Source organism: Eptatretus burgeri, chromosome 16 (assembly GCF_056783735.1).
Source record: "Eptatretus burgeri isolate ZD-2024b chromosome 16, Ebu_testis_v1, whole genome shotgun sequence".
NCBI lineage: Eukaryota > Metazoa > Chordata > Myxini > Myxiniformes > Myxinidae > Eptatretus > Eptatretus burgeri.
Genome location: NC_140976.1, coordinates 13,255,610 through 13,277,227, shown reverse-complemented (window position 1 = coordinate 13,277,227; position 21,618 = coordinate 13,255,610). Strand labels below are relative to the sequence as shown.

Genomic DNA, 21,618 nt, shown 5'->3' with positions numbered 1-21,618 from the left:
GGGCGATGGCTAGTGTTGATTAGATTTTGGTCAAAATCGGTCAAAGCTCAAGGTCACAATGAGGTCAAATATTCGATTTTTGATGGTTTGGTACAGATAACTCGAGAACGAAAGAAGCTACCAATGTCAAATTACACCACGTGATTCAGGAGGGTGATGGCTAGTGCCGATTAGATTTTGATCAAAATCGGTCAAAGGTCAAGGTCACAGTGAGGTCAAACATCCAAAACATTCGATTTTTGATGGTTTGGTACAGAATCATGGTAGAAACTTCTGGTTTGCGTCGCTACCTTCTCGAGAGACAGCTTTTATTAGACAAGGTCAGAGGTTAAGTTGACAATTTTGTAAGTACCAGTCTATGACTGCTTGTTTGTGTGTTTGTTACTTATGAAATCTAAAGATTTCGTAAGTATATTGATGACTTCCGTTTGTTTGTTTGTTTGTTTGTAGGCACGATAACTCGAGAACGGAAGAAGCTACCAATGTCAAATTACACCACGTGATTCAGGAGGGTGATGGCAAGTGCTGATTAGATTTTAGTCAAAATTGGTCAAACGTCAAGGTCACAGTGAGGTCAAACATAATTCCGTAAATTCATGTGGAGAAATGGAGTATTTTTACTTCGCTCGACGTTACGAGTTCGTTTTAACTTCGATTTTAATTTTGTCTTCGGTTTTTGCGATCGCTTAGGACGCTTAAAACTCGGTTGTCGAAATTCTGGTAAAAATCGGATGTTTTGGAGACGTTTTAAGATTGTATAAAAAAATATTTCACTCGACGAGTCACGGGTCGTCCCATGATGCAGTGCGCTCGAGCAGACGCGTCGTTGAGTTACGTTAAGGTTTAATTGCGTGCAGAAATGGAGATTTTTGCTTCGATCGACGTTACGATTTTTGATGGTTTGATACAGAATCATCGTAGAAACTTCTGGTTTGCGTCGCTACCTTCTCGAGAGACAGCTTTCATTAGACAAGGTCAGAGGTCAAGTTGACGATTTCGTAAGTACCAGTCTATGACTGCTTGTTTGTTTGTTTGTAGGCACGATAACTCGAGAACGGAAGAAGCTACCAATGTCAAATTAACACCAAGTGATTCAGGAGGGTGATGGCTAGTGTTGATTAGATTTGGTCAAAATCGGTCAAAGGTCAAGGTCACAGTGAGGTCAAACATAATTCCATAAATTCACGTGGAGAAATGGAGTATTTTTGCTTCGCTCGACGTTACAAGTTCGTTTTAACTTCGATTTTAATTTTGTCTTCGGTTTTTGTGATCGCTTAGGACGCTTAAAACTCGGTTGTCGAAATTCTGGTAAAAATCGGATGTTTTGGAGACGTTTTAAGATTGTATAAAAAAATATTTCACTCGACGAGTCACGGGTCGTCCCATGATGCAGTGCGCTCGAGCAGACGCGTCGTTGAGTTACGTTAAGGTTTAATTGCGTGCAGAAATGGAGATTTTTGCTTCGATCGACGTTACGATTTTTGATGGTTTGATACAGAATCATCGTAGAAACTTCTGGTTTGCGTCGCTACCTTCTCCAGAGACAGCTTTTATTTGACAAGGTCAGAGGTCAAGGTGACGATTTCGTAAGTACCAGTCTATGACTGCTTGTTATCTTGCCAAACCGAAGTTTTGCAAGATATGTAAGTCAACTTGTATGTTTTTTATTTTTGTTTTTATTTTTTATTTTTTTGTCTGTAATCACGTATAAAAAATTCTGCAGAGCACAGTTATCATCGGAAATTTTTGTAACTTCGCATATCAGAGGCCTATAGAGGTCCCTTTCAGTGCACAAAATTTTGAAGGTCAAGGTCAAAGGTCAAGGTCACTTTGGCGCAAATCAGGGGAGTCGACGAAACCCTTATTTTTTGAGTAATTTTGATCGGATCGTCTTCAAACTTCATGGGAATATAGTTCATGGTCGGGCGCTCAGCTGATTAATTTTTGGTGGCGATTGGCCTTAACCTTCATGGTTAGCGCCTGAGGTCAAACATATTTGACCCCAAGGTCAAATTTTCAAGTTTTAGGAACCATATCGTGTAGTACCTCAAATTGAACACCTCGATGAGTGCTTTCTGGATATGTCAAGCTTGAGACATTATGACGTCATTTGGTGACGTTATGAGGCAAAAGCATATTTTTCATGGTGACTGTAGAACGAGTCTCATCGGAATCTCTCGTAGGCAGATATTCCTCAAGGAGTCGCTCCTGGTGGATAGCAGCTCTGTTCACCTCAGTGTGACCTTAAATAAGTCACACGTGGTCACCTTTTGGCAAGATACGGGTCACCCTGCAGGTGACATTGGTTTATTTGTTTGTTTGTTTGTTTGTTTGTTTGTAGGCACGATAACTCGAGAACGGAAGAAGCTACCAATGTCAAATTACACCACGTGATTCAGGAGGGCGATGGCTAGTGTTGATTAGATTTTGGTCAAAATCGGTCAAAGCTCAAGGTCACAATGAGGTCAAATATTCGATTTTTGATGGTTTGGTACAGATAACTCGAGAACGAAAGAAGCTACCAATGTCAAATTACACCACGTGATTCAGGAGGGTGATGGCTAGTGCCGATTAGATTTTGATCAAAATCGGTCAAAGGTCAAGGTCACAGTGAGGTCAAACATCCAAAACATTCGATTTTTGATGGTTTGGTACAGAATCATGGTAGAAACTTCTGGTTTGCGTCGCTACCTTCGCGAGAGACAGCTTTTATTAGACAAGGTCAGAGGTTAAGTTGACAATTTTGTAAGTACCAGTCTATGACTGCTTGTTTGTGTGTTTGTTACTTATGAAATCTAAAGATTTCGTAAGTATATTGATGACTTCCGTTTGTTTGTTTGTTTGTTTGTAGGCACGATAACTCGAGAACGGAAGAAGCTACCAATGTCAAATTACACCACGTGATTCAGGAGGGTGATGGCAAGTGCTGATTAGATTTTAGTCAAAGTTGGTCAAACGTCAAGGTCACAGTGAGGTCAAACATAATTCCGTAAATTCATGTGGAGAAATGGAGTATTTTTACTTCGCTCGACGTTACGAGTTCGTTTTAACTTCGATTTTAATTTTGTCTTCGGTTTTTGTGATCGCTTAGGACGCTTAAAACTCGGTTGTCGAAATTCTGGTAAAAATCGGATGTTTTGGAGACGTTTTAAGATTGTATAAAAAAATATTTCACTCGACGAGTCACGGGTCGTCCCATGATGCAGTGCGCTCGAGCAGACGCGTCGTTGAGTTACGTTAAGGTTTAATTGCGTGCAGAAATGGAGATTTTTGCTTCGATCGACGTTACGATTTTTGATGGTTTGATACAGAATCATCGTAGAAACTTCTGGTTTGCGTCGCTACCTTCTCCAGAGACAGCTTTTATTTGACAAGGTCAGAGGTCAAGGTGACGATTTCGTAAGTACCAGTCTATGACTGCTTGTTATCTTGCCAAACCGAAGTTTTGCAAGATATGTAAGTCAACTTGTATGTTTTTTATTTTTGTTTTTATTTTATTTTTTTTTGTCTGTAATCACGTATAAAAAATTCTGCAGAGCACAGTTATCATCGGAAATTTTTGTAACTTCGCATATCAGAGGCCTATAGAGGTCCCTTTCAGTGCACAAAATTTTGAAGGTCAAGGTCAAAGGTCAAGGTCACTTTGGCGCAAATCAGGGGAGTCGACGAAACCCTTATTTTTTGAGTAATTTTGATCGGATCGTCTTCAAACTTCATGGGAATATAGTTCATGGTCGGGCGCTCAGCTGATTAATTTTTGGTGGCGATTGGCCTTAACCTTCATGGTTAGCGCCTGAGGTCAAACATATTTGACCCCAAGGTCAAATTTTCAAGTTTTAGGAACCATATCGTGTAGTACCTCAAATTGAACACCTCGATGAGTGCTTTCTGGATATGTCAAGCTTGAGACATTATGACGTCATTTGGTGACGTTATGAGGCAAAAGCATATTTTTCATGGTGACTGTAGAACGAGTCTCATCGGAATCTCTCGTAGGCAGATATTCCTCAAGGAGTCGCTCCTGGTGGATAGCAGCTCTGTTCACCTCAGTGTGACCTTAAATAAGTCACACGTGGTCACCTTTTGGCAAGATACGGGTCACCCTGCAGGTGACATTGGTTTATTTGTTTGTTTGTTTGTTTGTTTGTTTGTAGGCACGATAACTCGAGAACGGAAGAAGCTACCAATGTCAAATTACACCACGTGATTCAGGAGGGTGGTGGCGAGCGCTGATTAGATTTTGGCCAAAATCGGTCAAAGGTCAAGGTCACAGTGACGTCAAATATTCGATTTTTGATGGTTTGGTACAGCTAACTCGAGAATGGAAGAAGCAACCAATGTCAAATTACACCACGTGATTCAGGAGGGTGGTGGCGAGCACGGGTTAGATTTTTGGTCAAAATCGGTCAAAGGTCAAGGTCACAGTGAGGTCAAACATCCAAAACATTCGATTTTTGATGGTTTGGTACAGAATCATCGTAGAAACTTCTGGCTTGCGTCGCTACCTTCTCAAGAGACAGCTTTTATAAGACAAGGTCAGAGGTTAAGTTGACGATTTCGTAAGTACCAGTCTATGACTGCTTGTTTGTGTGTTTGTTACTTACGAAATCTAAAGATTTCGTAAGTATATTGATGCCTTCCGTTTATGTTTGTTAGTTTGTTTGTTTGTTTGTTTGTAGGCACGATAACTCGAGAACGGAAGAAGCTACCAATGTGAAATTACACCACGTGATTCAGGAGGGTGATGGCTAGTGCTGATTACATTTTGGTCAAAATCGGTCAAAGGTCAATGTCACAGTGAGGTCAAGTATTCGATTTTTGATGGTTTGGTACAGATAACTCAAGAACGGAAGAAGCTACCAATGTCAAATTACACCACGTGATTCAGGAGGGTGATGGCTAGTGCTGATTAGATTTTGGTCAAAATCGGTCAACGGTCAAGGTCACAGTGAGGTCAAACATTCGATTTTTGATGGTTTGGTACAGAATCAGCGTAGAAACTTCTGGTTTGCGTCGCTACCTTCTCTAGAGACAGCTTTTATTAGACAAGGTCAGAGGTCAAGTTGACGATTTCGTAAGTACCAGTCTATGACTGCTTGTTTGTTTGTTTGTAGGCACGATAACTCGAGAACGGAAGAAGCTACCAATGTCAAATTAACACCAAGTGATTCAGGAGGGTGATGGCTAGTGTTGATTAGATTTGGTCAAAATCGGTCAAAGGTCAAGGTCACAGTGAGGTCAAACATAATTCCATAAATTCACGTGGAGAAATGGAGTATTTTTGCTTCGCTCGACGTTACAAGTTCGTTTTAACTTCGATTTTAATTTTGTCTTCGGTTTTTGTGATCGCTTAGGACGCTTAAAACTCGGTTGTCGAAATTCTGGTAAAAATCGGATGTTTTGGAGACGTTTTAAGATTGTATAAAAAAATATTTCACTCGACGAGTCACGGGTCGTCCCATGATGCAGTGCGCTCGAGCAGACGCGTCGTTGAGTTACGTTAAGGTTTAATTGCGTGCAGAAATGGAGATTTTTGCTTCGATCGACGTTACGATTTTTGATGGTTTGATACAGAATCATCGTAGAAACTTCTGGTTTGCGTCGCTACCTTCTCCAGAGACAGCTTTTATTTGACAAGGTCAGAGGTCAAGGTGACGATTTCGTAAGTACCAGTCTATGACTGCTTGTTATCTTGCCAAACCGAAGTTTTGCAAGATATGTAAGTCAACTTGTATGTTTTTTATTTTTGTTTTTATTTTATTTTTTTTTGTCTGTAATCACGTATAAAAAATTCTGCAGAGCACAGTTATCATCGGAAATTTTTGTAACTTCGCATATCAGAGGCCTATAGAGGTCCCTTTCAGTGCACAAAATTTTGAAGGTCAAGGTCAAAGGTCAAGGTCACTTTGGCGCAAATCAGGGAGTCGACGAAACCCTTATTTTTTGAGTAATTTTGATCGGATCGTCTTCAAACTTCATGGGAATATAGTTCATGGTCGGGCGCTCAGCTGATTAATTTTTGGTGGCGATTGGCCTTAACCTTCATGGTTAGCGCCTGAGGTCAAACATATTTGACCCCAAGGTCAAATTTTCAAGTTTTAGGAACCATATCGTGTAGTACCTCAAATTGAACACCTCGATGAGTGCTTTCTGGATATGTCAAGCTTGAGACATTATGACGTCATTTGGTGACGTTATGAGGCAAAAGCATATTTTTCATGGTGACTGTAGAACGAGTCTCATCGGAATCTCTCGTAGGCAGATATTCCTCAAGGAGTCGCTCCTGGTGGATAGCAGCTCTGTTCACCTCAGTGTGACCTTAAATAAGTCACACGTGGTCACCTTTTGGCAAGATACGGGTCACCCTGCAGGTGACATTGGTTTATTTGTTTGTTTGTTTGTTTGTTTGTAGGCACGATAACTCGAGAACGGAAGAAGCTACCAATGTCAAATTACACCACGTGATTCAGGAGGGTGGTGGCGAGCGCTGATTAGATTTTGGCCAAAATCGGTCAAAGGTCAAGGTCACAGTGACGTCAAATATTCAATTTTTGATGGTTTGGTACAGCTAACTCGAGAATGGAAGAAGCAACCAATGTCAAATTACACCACGTGATTCAGGAGGGTGGTGGCGAGCACGGGTTAGATTTTTGGTCAAAATCGGTGAAAGGTCAATGTCACAGTGAGGTCAAACATCCAAAACATTCGATTTTTGATGGTTTGGTACAGAATCATCGTAGAAACTTCTGGCTTGCGTCGCTACCTTCTCAAGAGACAGCTTTTATAAGACAAGGTCAGAGGTTAAGTTGACGATTTCGTAAGTACCAGTCTATGACTGCTTGTTTGTGTGTTTGTTACTTACGAAATCTAAAGATTTCGTAAGTATATTGATGCCTTCCGTTTATGTTTGTTAGTTTGTTTGTTTGTTTGTTTGTAGGCACGATAACTCGAGAACGGAAGAAGCTACCAATGTGAAATTACACCACGTGATTCAGGAGGGTGATGGCTAGTGCTGATTACATTTTGGTCAAAATCGGTCAAAGGTCAAGGTCACAGTGAGGTCAAGTATTCGATTTTTGATGGTTTGGTACAGATAACTCGAGAACGGAAGAAGCTACCAATGTCAAATTACACCACGTGATTCAGGAGGGTGATGGCTAGTGCTGATTAGATTTTGGTCAAAATCGGTCAACGGTCAAGGTCACAGTGAGGTCAAACATTCGATTTTTGATGGTTTGGTACAGAATCAGCGTAGAAACTTCTGGTTTGCGTCGCTACCTTCTCGAGAGACAGCTTTTATTAGACAAGGTCAGAGGTCAAGTTGATGATTTCGTAAGTACCAGTCTATGACTGCTTGTTTGTTTGTTTGTAGGCACGATAACTCGAGAACGGAAGAAGCTACCAATGTCAAATTACACCACGTGATTCCGGAGGGTGATGGCTAGTGCTGATTAGATTTTGGTCAAAATCGGTCAAAGGTCAAACATCCAAAAAATGATAACTCGAGAACGGAAGAAGCTACCAATGTCAAATTACACCACTTGATTCAGGAGGGTGGTGGCTTGCGCCAATTAGATTTTGGTCAAAATCGGTCAAAGGTCAAGGTCACAGTGAGGTCAAACATCCAAAACATTCGATTTTTGATGGTTTGGTGCAGAATCATCATAGAAACTTCTGGTTTGCGTCGCTACCATCTCGAGAGACAGCTTTTATTCGACAAGGTCAGAGGTCAAGTTGAGGATTTCGTAAGTACCAGTCTATGACTGCTTGTTTGCTTGTTCGTCGGCACGATAACTCAAGAACAGAAGAAGCTGCCAATGTCACATTACACCACGTGATTCAGGAGGGTGATGGCTAGTGCTGATTAGATTTTGGTCAAAATCGGTCAAAGGTCAAGGTCACAGTGAGGTCAAACATCAAAAAAAATTATAACTCGAGAACGGAAGAAGCTACCAATGTCAAATTACACCACCTGATTCAGGAGGGTGATGGCTGGCGCTGATTAGATTTTGGTCAAAATCATTCAATTGTCAAGGTCACAGTGAGGTCAAACATTCGATTTTTGATGGTTTGGTACAGAATCATCGTAGAAACTTCTGGTTTGCGTCGCTACATTCCCAAGAGACAGCTTTTATTTGACAAGGTCAAAGGTCAAGTTGACGATTTCATAAGTACCAGTCTATGACTGCTTGTTTGTTTGTTTGTAGGCATGATAACTCGAGAACGGAAGAAGCTACCAATGTCAAATTACACCACATTATTCAGGAGGGTGATGGCTAGCGCTGATTAGGTTTTGGTCAAAATCGGTCAAAGGTCAAGGTCACAGTAAGGGCAAACATAATTCCATAAATTAATGTGGAGAAATGGATTATTTTTGTTTCGCTCGATGTTACGAGTTCGTTTTAACTTCGATTTTAATTTTGTTTTCGGTTTTTGCGATCGCTTCGGACGCTTAAAACTCGGTTGTCGAAATTCTGGTAAAAATCGGATGTTTTGGAGACGTTTTAAGATTGTGTAAAAAATATTTTACTCGACGAGTCATGGGTCGTCCCATGATGCAGTGCGCTCGAGCAGACGCATCGTTGACCCACGTAAAGGTTTTGCGTGTGTGTGCTGACGGTGTTTTCGATAAAGATGGTGTTTAAAAGTCATTTTTTATCCCAATAAAGGTTATCGTCGCATGCCTGACTCGCTGAGGCGTCGGATTATGTAAAGATTGTTGGTGGATGGCCGAATATTACGGTTTTGTGACTTTCATAAAATAATATTGAATAATTGCGTGGAGAAATGGAGATGTTTGCTACGCTCGACGTTACGAGTTCATTTTAACTTCGATTTTAATTTTGTCTTCGGTTTTTGCGATCGCTAAGGACGCATAAAACTCGGTTGTCGAAATTCTGGTGAAAATCGGATGTTTTGGAGACGTTTTAAGATTGTATAAAAAATATTTCACTCGCGCGTCACGGGTCGTCACGTGGTGCAGTGCACTTGAGCAGAGGCGGTGTTGACCACGTAAAGGTTTTACGTGTGCGCGCTGATGGTGTTTTCGATAAAGATGGTGTTTAAAAGTCATTTTTTTTATCCCAATAAAGGTTATCGTCGCATGCCTGACTCTCTAAGCCGTCGGATTATGTAAAGATTGTTGGTGGATGGCCGAATATTACGGTTTTGTGACTTTGATAAAATAATTGCGTGGAGAAATCGAGATTTTTGCTTCGGTCGACGTTACGATTTTTGATGGTTTGGTACAGAATCATCGTAGAAACTTCTGGTTTGCGTTGCTACCTTCTCTCGAGACAGCTTTTATTAGACAAGGTCAGAGGTCAAGTTGACGATTTCGTAAGTACCAGTCTATGACTGCTTGTTTGTTAACAGTATTATGGAAAAACTCCTCGACGGATTTCGACGAAACTTGGTGGGGGGGAGGGGGTAGGTATTGTCCAAGGATCATGCCATTAAATTTTGGACTTTGTCCCCCCCCCCCAAAAAAAAGTTGAGAAAAAAATGTTTGTTTTTTTTCATTTCTACATGTTTGAAGTGATTTCCACCCCCCACCCCCCCAAAAAAGAGAAAAAAAATTTTTTTTTGCATCTCTACATGTGTTGTGATTTTCACCCCCCCCCAAAAAAAATAGAGAAAAAAATTATTTTTTTGCATTTCTACATGTTTTAAGTGATTTCCAACCCCCCCCAAAAAAAAAATTGTTAGAGAAAAATTTTTTTTTTTTGCATTTCTACATGTTTTCAGTGATTTCCAACCCCCCTCCCCAAAAAAATTTCGAGAAAAAAAATCTTTTTGCATTTCTACGTTTTAAATGATTTCCACCCCCAAAAAATTGTTACCCCCCAATTTTTTTTGCATTTCTACATGTTTTAAGTGATTTCCAACCCCCCCCAAAAAAAAAATTGTTACCCCCTCCCCAAAAAAATTGAGAAAAATGTTTTTTTTTTGCATTTGTACATGTTTTAAGTGATTTCCAACCTCCCCCAAAAAAATTTTGAGAAAAATTTTTTTTTTGCATTTCTGCATGTTTTAAGTGATTTACAACCTCCCCCTCCCCCAAAATAAAATGTTGGAGAAAAGAACTATAACTGTCAGCACTGTTGACATCATATTTAATGAACAAGATACAAGGTTCACTTGAGTGACCCAGCAGTATTGGCGGCGGAGGTTTTGCACTCTCCCGAGTGCTCCCCCTCTAGTTTTATCTGTTTTTCTCCACAACCGCTTATCCGATTGACAAAATTCATCATGCCTGATCAACGAGAACATATCAGGCCCAATACATTTTTGAAATATCGTGCGAAATATCGTTTTTGGCCCCATCTCTCAATGATGAAGAATCACTTCAAAAATTCTCGTTGTTGGATCCAGATCCGGATGTGCACCAAAATCTAATCAGTTCGTCCTTGTCACACACCCGACCTGCCCACCAAATTTCATCTGGATCCGTCCACAAATTTTTGAGATATACTGCACACACAGACAGACAAACAACAAACAAAGATAGAGAGGGGTGAAAACATCACCCCCTTCACCTTCGGTGGCAGAGGTAAAGATACGATAGACATGGAAGAACCCTGAAAGTCTGCCAGAAGACCGAGAATGTTGAAAACTTAAAGTTGAACAAGAGTATAACCTTTCACAAGACCTTATCCAGAAATCATCATTTTGAACGAGGCAGAATGCTTCAGGTTGCATTCCCATGCATGGAATGTTGATTTCCAGATTCACGATTGGCAGCAATTTCAATCTGTAGCAGCAGCGGCAGCGCATGAGGCAATAATAATTCTCAAGATGAAAAGAAAAACATTTCCCAACAAAAAGGAAACGTTGATCAGAACTACATGATTGCCCCCAATGAATGATATGACCAATATTATTTTGCGTCGCAAGCAATATGCGAGGCAAAAGCGAAAGACAGCCATGCGATCCGAGATCACCCGCGGCTGTGCGATGGCCGGGTTTCACGATAATCATCGACCGAGGCGTTACGACCTAATGATGCGTGCGATTATAGGCAAGCGCCCACTGCGCCTTTTTGCTCTCCATTCGCGCAATTAACGCAGTTTACCTTGCATATCGCAAAGGTAACCATTTTATGGACAAATCGGTTTGGAGAGAGCAGCGTGGTGGAAAATAAGATGACTGACCGAGAGACGGAGAGCAAGCAGGACAAAATGTCAAAAAAATGGTGGGGAGGAAAACAAAATGAACAATTAAATTCTTCCACACGACGACAACACCTCACTTACCGGTTCACTCTCATCTCTGCCACACTCAAAACAACTTGTCAATGATGCCACCTCAAAATTCCCTTTGGAACTCTCAACGTCTTACACTCATTCAACACCTTTCGGTGATCACCAGGAACATAAGCTGCCCCTCGCTGCCCCTCGCCGCTCCCCAGCTCCCCAACTCCCCCCTCCTCCTCCATTTCTATTTCTTTCTTTCTTTCTTTCTTTTTTCTCTCTCTCTCTCTGCTGGTTGCATCATTGGTTGGGACGCAGCTATGCCGCTGATGCAGTGTCCCCCTTACCAGTACACTGGTGCTCATTTTGCTGACCTCGGAAAGATGACAGGCTGAGTCAACCTCCTGGTGTATTTTAATTCAGCAGCCATGGGGCTTGAACTCAGGACCCTAGGATCCCAAGCCGCTACCAGGCTCCTCTTTCCTCTTCCCCCACATGACAGGTGTGATCAGAAGTAAATACCGCTAATATCGAGTGCAATCAACCACCCCCGCCCCAACTCCCACCCTGCACAGTTAATATCTACCAACATTCCCGTAACGGGATCACCATTTCTCATCAAATTATATAAAATGTAATTTTGCAGAAACGTTCAACAACTCAACATATTTCAGGAACATCATGACGAGCGCAAAAACGTGCTTGTCGCACATTGTTGTTGTTAAAACACAAGTTTGTATTTAAATATGCAGTCATTTTCTCCGCGTTGTGATCCGACAAGGGGGCATCAAGACAAGCACCTGTAGTTTCACCAACAACACAACACTCACACTTCTCCGAGCAACACAACACAACACTCACGCTGAAGAATTCCCCCTCCCACCACTAAAACCAGCACCATCATTTAACTTATGCTTGCCCCCCCACCCCAACAACAAAACATTCAGGCATTATCTCATCCTTCCAACCACCACCACCACAGTTCTAATTCTCAACTCACTGACATCACACTGATTCTATAGTTATATGTTTCCACCAACACAACTCAACATATTGCCACCAGGTCCCCACCACCATGACCATCTTCGGCCGGCTCCCGCACCCCGACTCCCCCACTCATATCACAGTGATGCATCATCTCCTTTCCCGACGTTGTGCTCACCCACTGACCGACCATCACCATATTCGCCCCAAAATGACGCGTCACACCCTCAGGCTCAAGCACTCATCAAAGCTCGAGGTTGCTCTGACCAAACTCGAGTGAAGCCCCTAACCAGCACACTTCACCCGTTAACTCAAATAACCACCGTGCACTCGCTCCTTTACCGCCTCACATTCCTTACGTCCTCACCTCGCATCCAGGTGACCACCTGCTGGTGAGACCACTTGGTAATTGGCTCCATGGCACCTCCAATCATAGTGCGGGCATCCCCACGCACGCTGGAGGTTCACGGGGCCCAGAACTCCGACCTCAACACCTTTGGCTCAGCGAACAGGCATGGCCAGCCCGCAGTCGGTCGCTCTTATCTCCTCGTTACGTTCCGTTTTCCTCAGACTCCACCAGGACACGAACAATTCTCCTCAGGCTCCACCAGGACACGAACAATTCTCCTCAGACTCCACCAGGACACGAACAATTCTCCTCAGACTCCACCAGGACACGAACAATTCTCCTCAGACTCCACCAGGACACGAACAATTCTCCTCAGACTCCACCAGGACACGAACAATTCTCCTCAGACTCCACCAGGACACGAACAATTCTCCTCAGACTCCACCAGGACACGAACAATTCTCCTCAGACTCCACCAGGACACGAACAATTCTCCTCAGACTCCACCAGGACACGAACAATTCTCCTCAGACTCCACCAGGACACGAACAATTCTCCTCAGACTCCACCAGGACACGAACAATTCTCCTCAGACTCCACCAGGACACGAACAATTCTCCTCAGACTCCACCAGGACACGAACAATTCTCCTCAGACTCCACCAGGACACGAACAATTCTCCTCAGACTCCACCAGGACACGAACAATTCTCCTCAGACTCCACCAGGACACGAACAATTCTCCTCAGACTCCACCAGGACACGAACAATTCTCCTCAGACTCCACCAGGACATGAACAATTCTCCTCAGACTCCACCAGGACACGAACAATTCTCCTCAGACTCCACCAGGACACGAACAATTCTCCTCAGACTCCACCAGGAGACGAACAATTCTCCTCAGACTCCACCAGGACACGAACAATTCTCCTCAGACTCCACCAGGACACGAACAATTCTCCTCAGACTCCACCAGGACACGAACAATTCTCCTCAGGCTCCACCAGGACACGAACAATTCTCCTCAGGCTCCACCAGGACACGAACAATTCTCCTCAGGCTCCACCAGGACACGAACAATTCTCCTCAGGCTCCACCAGGACACGAACAATTCTCCTCAGGCTCCACCAGGACACGAACGATTCTCTTCGTTACCTTTCATTTTTGCTCCGTGACGAAACTTTCACTTCGCCCCGACTCCCCGCAATGAATATCCGACAATACCCCCTCTCCCTCTTCCGTTCATCGAACTCCTCTCTCGATGCCTTGCCCGCTTTTCTCTCGCTCTGTCTCTCACACCGTTTCGCGGCGCGCGATGCCGGGCAGGACGTGACGTGTCCCAGCGAGGATGGGAAGGCGGAGAATAGGCATAAAGTGGGCGGGAACTGAGCGGGGAATGGGCGAAGAATAGGCATAAAGTGGGCGGGAACTGAGCGGGGAATGGGCGGAGAATAGGCATAAAGTGGGCGGGAACTGAGCGGGGAATGGGCGAAGAATAGGCATAAAGTGGGAGGGAACTGAGCGGGGAATGGGCGAAGAATAGGCATAAAGTGGGAGGGAACTGAGCGGGGAATGGGCGGAGAATAGGCATAAAGTGGGCGGGAACTGAGCGGGGAATGGGCGGAGAATAGGCATAAAGTGGGCGGGAACTGAGCGGGGAATGGGCGAAGAATAGGCATAAAGTGGGAGGGAACTGAGCGGGGAATGGGCGGAGAATAGGCATAAAGTGGGCGGGAACTGAGCGGGGAATGTGCGAAGAATAGGCATAAAGTGGGCGGGAACTGAGCGGGGAATGGGCGGAGAATAGGCATAAAGTGGGCGGGAACTGAGCGGGGAATGGGCGGAGAATAGGCATAAAGTGGGCGGGAACTGAGCGGGGAATGGGCGGAGAATAGGCATAAAGTGGGCGGGAACTGAGCGGGGAATGGGCGGGGGACATCGTCGGAAAAGGAGGTGTGAAACGAGTCATATTCTTGCTTTGCAACGATTTTTTGCGATCGTCTCGTTCTTCGACGAACACTGTATATTAAAGAATGAGATTTTATAATTGTACAAATTTTTTTTTTTTAGAATGTTCAGGTATTTTAGATGTTCAGGTATTCCAAAAATAACGACTTAATTACCTTTTGAAACAAAGCTGTTACGGTCAGGGGTGTGTTCAGTTCTCAAGTGCCTTGTACAGCGCTCGCCAAGTGGCTTAAGCACTCAGTAAGCACTCCGTTCGAAACCGTTAAGGAAATGCGAGCTTGGCAAGCGCTAGTTGGCTGCTTGGTAACTGAACACCCCCCTTGTGTCAGGACTGTTCATTCCAGGGCTTGACTGTTTCTGAATGCAGAAGGTTCTCACTCTCTCTCTCTCCCTCTCTCCCCCCTCTCCCCCCTCTCCCCTCCCTCTCTCCCCCTCTCCCCCTCTCCCCCTCTCCCTTCTCTCCCCCTCTCTCCCCCTCTCCCCCCTCTCCCCCTCTCTCCCCCTCTCTCCCCCTCTCTCCCCCTCTCTCCCCCTCTCTCCCCCTCTCTCCCCCTCTCTCCCCCTCTCTCCCCTCTCTCCCCCTCTCTCTCTCTCTCTTCATCTCTCTCCCCCTCTCTCTCTGTCCCGATATATATATATATATATATATATATATATATATATATATATATATATATATATATATATGTACATACAGTATATATGTCTCGCTCCCTCTCTCTCTCTCGTCCTCTCTCTCTTCCTCTATCTCTCTCTCCCTCTCTCTTTCCCGATATCTGCATATATATATATATATATATATATATATATATATATATATATATATATATATATATATATATATATATATATATATATCCCTCTCCCTCTTTCTCGTCCTCTCTCTCTCTCTCATCTCTGTCTTCCTCCATCCCTGAATCACCAGATACATGCAGGTACTGGAATGGCGAGAGGTCACGCGATGGATCCATGAGTCCTGAAGACCATCCGCAGGTATGATCACTTCGCAATTTTCTGTGCTTCACAAATTGTGTAATTAGTTTGTTTAATTACCAGTGTCATTTAACACGTTACAGCCTACTCGTGGGAATATCAAGAGTAATGGTTTCTTGCGGTGAAACGGACAGGTATAGGTCACGTGCATTGCCATCGGAGGTGATACATCTCTCCGAATCACCATTTAATTCCATTCCTCTTAATCAACTCTTCCACCCCCGCTGTTTTGATTGACTTGAAATCCTTTAAACTGTTAGTGATCGTTTTTTATTTGCAACACGTTTGTAAATGTCACTCAACAGGTCATTGCTGCGGATCGCACGTGAACACAGGGCATTGTGTGCGCAGCACAGGTGCACATTTCATTTTACAAAGGTCCAGTAATTGACCCCAAGGATCCTGCACTCACTATCGAGTGAGATGTTCAGAGGGAAGTAATTTATTAAATACAACTTATGACGACATAACGAGTTTCGGGTCACGATGACTTGTGTTACCTGGAGATGAATGACCTTTCACCACGGGGCGCACCGTGCTCATGTTTCCGTCCATTCGATGATATATTCCTTCCCCGACGGTTGTTTAGATTTCTGACTGGACGTGGAAACAGAAAAGGAAGATAAATTGACCCATCGAGGAAGAATGAAGAGGGTGTGGAGGAGGAGGAGGAGGCAGGGAGAGGGGACAGGGGACAGGGCTGCAGGTTCCATGAATTATGCATTAATCTACATTTATATACAATTCGCATACGAGTGGGTATTTCTCATCAGGGATTGAGAGAAGGAATAGAGATCCTGCCTATCCATCCTTATAATTGAAAAATGTCTCTTGGAAAAGGTCTGTCTCATGTGGTTGCACTTGTCTTTGCACGTCTCCACCTGTGTATACTAGTAATCCACATGTAGTGTGTCCACCTGTGTACACTAGTAATCTACATGTAGTGTGTCCACCTGCCTACACCTGTATACAGTGTCCACGTCAGGAGCTCATTCTGCTCGAGGTTCTGTCTACAATAACAGTATCCACAACCATCACAGGCTGATGCGTGCAGTTAAGACAGCCGACTGAGTTGATCCAAAACAGAATGGAAATTATTTGCGATGCTGCAGCTTGGCTCCCTCACCTGACGAATCATGGTAAGTACACAATACATCCTCGTATACCATGAAATTGACGAGACGTTAAAATACAGTAAACGAGAACAGCAGCCTGGTGTTGGCTTAACGGTTAAGGTGGCTGGCTTAAGATGTTACTATAGGGTCTTGAGTTCAAACCTCTGTCATTCTGTTGAAATATCACCAGGTGGGTTGACTCAACCTGTCATCCTTTTGTGGTTGGCAAATAAGTACCAGCTTATTGGTAACAGGGGCACTGGATCAGTGGCATATAGCTGCACTTCCAGAAAATGATCCAACCATGAGCAGCCACAGTTTGCATCTGAAACAACAGCAACAAATGTACTTGGTGGAATGAATACCTCTGTCAGACTGAACAGTTTATTATATATCCCACTGATTTCATCCACCTACTTTTCTCATAACCCATCCTACAACGTTTTGAAATATCGTGCTATATATCGTTTTTGGCCCTATCAATTGTGAAGAATCACTTTTGATATTCTAGTATCTGAATCCGGATCCAGATCCTCACCAAAATCGAATAAATTTGTTGCTGTCAAACACCTAACCTATTCACCAAGTTTCATGCAAATCTGTCCTTAACTTTTTTGAAATATCCTGCTCACAGACAGACAAACAAACAAAAAGAAGACGTCAGGCAGAGCACGATACTTGCAAAATCCATAAAACAAATTTGACTTTAAAAATAATTGGTGGTTGAATTCAGTGAGCTGAAATATAAATCTTTTTCAAATTTCAAGTTAATCGGACGAAAATTGAGGATTTTAGAAATAACTCGGTTTTTTTTTTTTATGATTTAGAAATTCCAACCTGCTGTTGACCTTTGGCCCATGTTGAACTTTTGACCTTTATACCTCAAAAATAATTGGTGGTTGAATTCAGTGACTTGATATGCAAATCATGTTCAAATTTCAAGTCAGTCGGATGAAAATTGAGGGTTTTAAAAACCACGCCTAATTTTTTGACCTTTGGCCTATGTTCTTGTTTATGACCGTTTGGTGAAGTCTCGTGAAGATCGGTTTAAAATTGTGACCTGTAGGCGATTGACATACGGACAAACAAAAAGACAGAATCACAGACCAGACCAACCAATATACTTGCGAATCTTCGATTTAGCAAGGAACAAAAAAGATGTCCTTCAAAGCACAATACTTGCAAAATCCAAATAAACAATAGTTGCCATGGAAACAGCAATATGGTAATTTCGAAAATTTGACCTATCAAGTGTTTTACATAATTGAATGTTATGCATATCAAATTTGGTTGAAACATTTTCTAATTGCGGCCTAATAGGTGTTTTACAGGTTGTGGATGGCTTTGACCTTGACCTTTGACAAAGTTTAACCAAATTCCCTCACATACCAATGTATGTACTAAACAAATGTACAAATAAGCTGTCAGTTTCAATTTGATAACTTGAAAAATTGCTGAGGAATTGTAATAGCTCGCTATCGTGTACAGCCTGTGCCTGCTGGTTACATCATTTTCTGGGGCCACAGCTGTGCCGCTGATGCAGTGCCCCTGTTTATACCAGTACACAGGAACTCAGGAAGGATGATAAGCTGAGTCAATCCCATCTGGTGTCAATTCAGCAGCCGACAGGGGCTAAAACGCAAGACCCTAAGATCTTGAGCCAGCCACCTTAACTATTAAGCTAACAGACTTGGTATGGTAATAATAAACAAGAAAGGGCCATCACAGATTGCACCCTTGCCAGGACTTATTTTGTTTCGCAAATAAATGGAAGGATAGACTAAATGAGAGGTCGTCGATTGTATATTGAAGGTCGAAATGGTCTAGTTGTAAATGTGTAAAGGTCAAAGGTCTGAAGGTTTGAAAAGGTCGAAATGGTCTGAAGTGTCTTAAAAGGTTGAAGGGGTCTCAAGATGCCTGGTGTTGGCTTAATGGTTAGGGTGGTGGGTTTGGTATCTTGGGATCCTGAGTTAAAATCCCACTTGGAAGTTGAATTAATACCAGGTGGGGTTGACTCAGCCTGTCATCCTTCCAAAGTTGGCAAAATGAGTACCAGCTTGCTGGGATGATTGAGCCATTTGAGTATCCTGTGTTGGAGTGGTGACCCATCCAGGCTGTGCCCAATAGCCCAGGAGGCTGCTTAAGGGGCTGTCACACCTTGACGTTTTAGCCAGTGTATGGCAACGTTTCAAAATGTATGTAAAACACTGGCGTACGCTGAACTATTGATGTTTTTTTAAAAGGTTTTGGCGTATTCATAACGAGTTGGACGTATGCATAACGTATTAGTAACGTACACAGAACGTTTCGATAACTTATAGATAACTTATACCAACGAATGCTTAGCATGTTGTCGGCGTTCACAACGTATGCCCAACGATAGTCTAACGTATGCATAGCGCGGCAGCGTATTGCCGACGATCCCGTGGCGTAGCCTATTAAAAGGCTGCCGCTCGACGATTCAAATCATAACCGCACTAGACATTGAAGTGTCAACATCACCGTCATGCCCTGTCACACCTTGACGTTTTAGCCAGCGTATGCCGACGTATGAAAAATTTGCCGAATACGCTGGCACACATTGAATACGTTATGGGTAAGTTTTTTGTATACGTTAAGAGCATGCTGAAGCACGCTGGCATACGTCGTAGTACACCGGGTACGTTGACAGATTTTAAGCATGCTCAAAATTTTTCGAAGTATGCCAGCGTATGACTCACGTTCTGCATACGCTGGCCATAAGTTGTGGGCATGTTATGCGATCGTTGACACACGTTACTTGTAAGTTACTCATAAGTCAAAACATGTCGAGGTAATGTTTAGCATACCCGAAACTTATTTCTAACCTATGAGTAATGTGCTTTGAACCCATGTGTAACGTATCTCCAACGCACATTGACGTATGTAGACGTATTTGATTGACGTCTTCCGAACGACCACATAACTTACTGAACGTGTTTCTAACTTACAGCTACCATATAATGGCGTATTGGCAGCGTTTAGGGGAATTGGTATATAAAAATGGGCTTCACAGGAGGAACCCGTCAGTGTTTCAGACTCCATGGTGAGTACATGTCCATGTCAGTAGTAGTAGTAGGTGAGTGTGTCATTAGTCGTAGTAGTAGGTCCATGTCAGTAGTAGTAGTAGGTGAGTGTGATGGGGAGGGTGTGGGTGATGATGGATCCTCCTTGCGTCCGCGTCCACGGCCATGGCCAGGAGACTTCTTTGCAGCATTCTTCGAAGTTTTCTTCGTTTTTTTTTCCTTTTTTTAAATGTTTTTCTACGTTGAACTATTGATGTTTTTTAAAAGTTTTTGGCGTATTCATAACAAGTTGGACAAATGCATAACATATTAGTAATGTACACAGAACGTTTCAATAACTTATAGATAACTTGTACCAAGGAATGCTTAGCGTGTTGTCGGCGTTCACAACGTATGCCCAACGATAGTCTAACGTATGCATAGCGTGCGGCAGCGTATCGTCGACGATCAAGTGGAATAGGCTATTCATATGCTGCCGCTCAACGATTTAAATGGCTGCCGCTCAATGATTCACATCATAACCGCACTAGAAATCGAAGTGTCAACATCACCGTCATGCCGAAGAAAAAAAACAAAAAACCATGGAGTCTGGAACACTGACGGGTTCCTCCTGTGAAGCCCATTTTTATATTCCAATTCCCCTAAAAGCTGCCAATACGCCATTATACGGTAGCTGTAAGTTAGAAACACGTTCAGTAAGTACTGTGGTCGTCCGGAAGACGTCAAATACGTCTACGTACGTCAATGTGTGTTGGAGATACGTTACACATAGGTTCAAAGCACGTTACTCATCGGTTAGAAATAAGTTTCGGGAACGCTAAACATTACCTCGACGTGTTTCGACTTATGAGTAACTTACAAGTAACGTGTGTCGACGTGTGTCAACGATCGCGTAATGTGCCTACAACACGTTACTCATAGGTTAGAAATAAGTTTCGGGTACGCTAAACATTACCTCAACGTGTTTCGACTTATGAGTAACTTACAAGTAACGTGTGTCAACGATCGCCTAACGTGCCTACAACTTATGGCCACAGCGTATGCGGAACGTGTGAGTCATACGCTGGCATATGTCGAAAAATTTTGAGCATGTTAAAATTTGTCGACGAGCTTGGCGTACTACGACGTATGCCAGCGTGCTTCATCGTGCTCTTAACGTATACAAAACTTACCCATAACGTATTCGACGTGTGCCAGCGTTTTAGACAAATTTTTCATACGTCGGCATATGCTGGCTAAATCGTCAAGGTGTGACAGCCCCTTTAGGGAGCACCAACACTCTGCACAGAGCATGGTCCCAGTGGGTTTTTTGGATTCGGGTATAAAGTGTGTAAATTAACGTCTAAGGGGTCGGCATTGTCTGAAGCTTCTAAAGGGTCCTAAAACTGATAAGAAGGGTCTAAAAGTCAAAGGGGTGTACAGGGTATTAAAAATCCTGAAAGGTGTGAAGGTCTAAAGGGTAGAAAGGAGTCTAAGGGTCTTCGGGGTTCGAAAGGGTCGAAGAGGTCTTAGGGTTCAAAAGGGTCTTTGGGGTCTCAAAGGAATTGAGGGACTTAGGGGTCTTAGGGTTCAATAGAGTGTTAGGAGATCTCAGCGCCAAAAAGGTTTTAGGGGTCTTTAGGGTCTAAAAGTTATTAGCAGTCTATAGAGTCTTAAATGATCCGACAAAAGCTTTGCAAGTGTGCGTTGTGCGTGAGCTCTCATACGAGCCTCGACAAGGTGTACAAAAAGAAAGAAAAAAATAAGGTGGCTTAAAGGGTCTTATGGGTCTGAGAGGTCTGAAGGGTTTTAAGGGGTCTTATTGATCTCAAAGGCTATTACACGTCTGAAAGGTCTCAAAGGGTTTTAGGGGTCTAAATGGTCTTAGGGGTTTTAAAGAGTCTTAGGGGTCTTAAAGGATTTATGGTTGCAAAGGTTCAAAAGAGTTTTAGGGGTCTTAGGGTCTTCGTGGTCTTTGGGATCTTCATGGTCTTA

The 21,618-nt window shown here is 43.1% G+C and overlaps 1 protein-coding gene and 1 long non-coding RNA gene across 3 annotated transcripts in view; one reads left to right on the top strand and one right to left on the bottom strand.

The window, feature by feature from the left end:
* Positions 1-12,979, bottom strand: part of LOC147010549 (connector enhancer of kinase suppressor of ras 2-like) — a 237,716-nt gene extending 224,737 nt beyond the window's left edge. The window contains exon 1 of one of the 2 annotated variants that reach the window (XM_085858723.1): positions 12,544-12,979. In XM_085858723.1, coding sequence (XP_085714849.1) covers positions 12,544-12,610 — 67 coding nt within the window. In that variant the 5' untranslated portion in view covers positions 12,611-12,979. The remainder of the gene's footprint in view (positions 1-12,543) is intronic. The other variant, XM_085858727.1, reaches the window with a different exon arrangement.
* A 2,407-nt stretch (positions 12,980-15,386) lies between these two features.
* Positions 15,387-21,618, top strand: part of LOC147010548 (uncharacterized) — a 29,161-nt gene continuing 22,929 nt past the window's right edge. The window contains exon 1 of the long non-coding RNA XR_015052134.1: positions 15,387-15,485. This is a non-coding gene — a long non-coding RNA (uncharacterized LOC147010548). The remainder of the gene's footprint in view (positions 15,486-21,618) is intronic.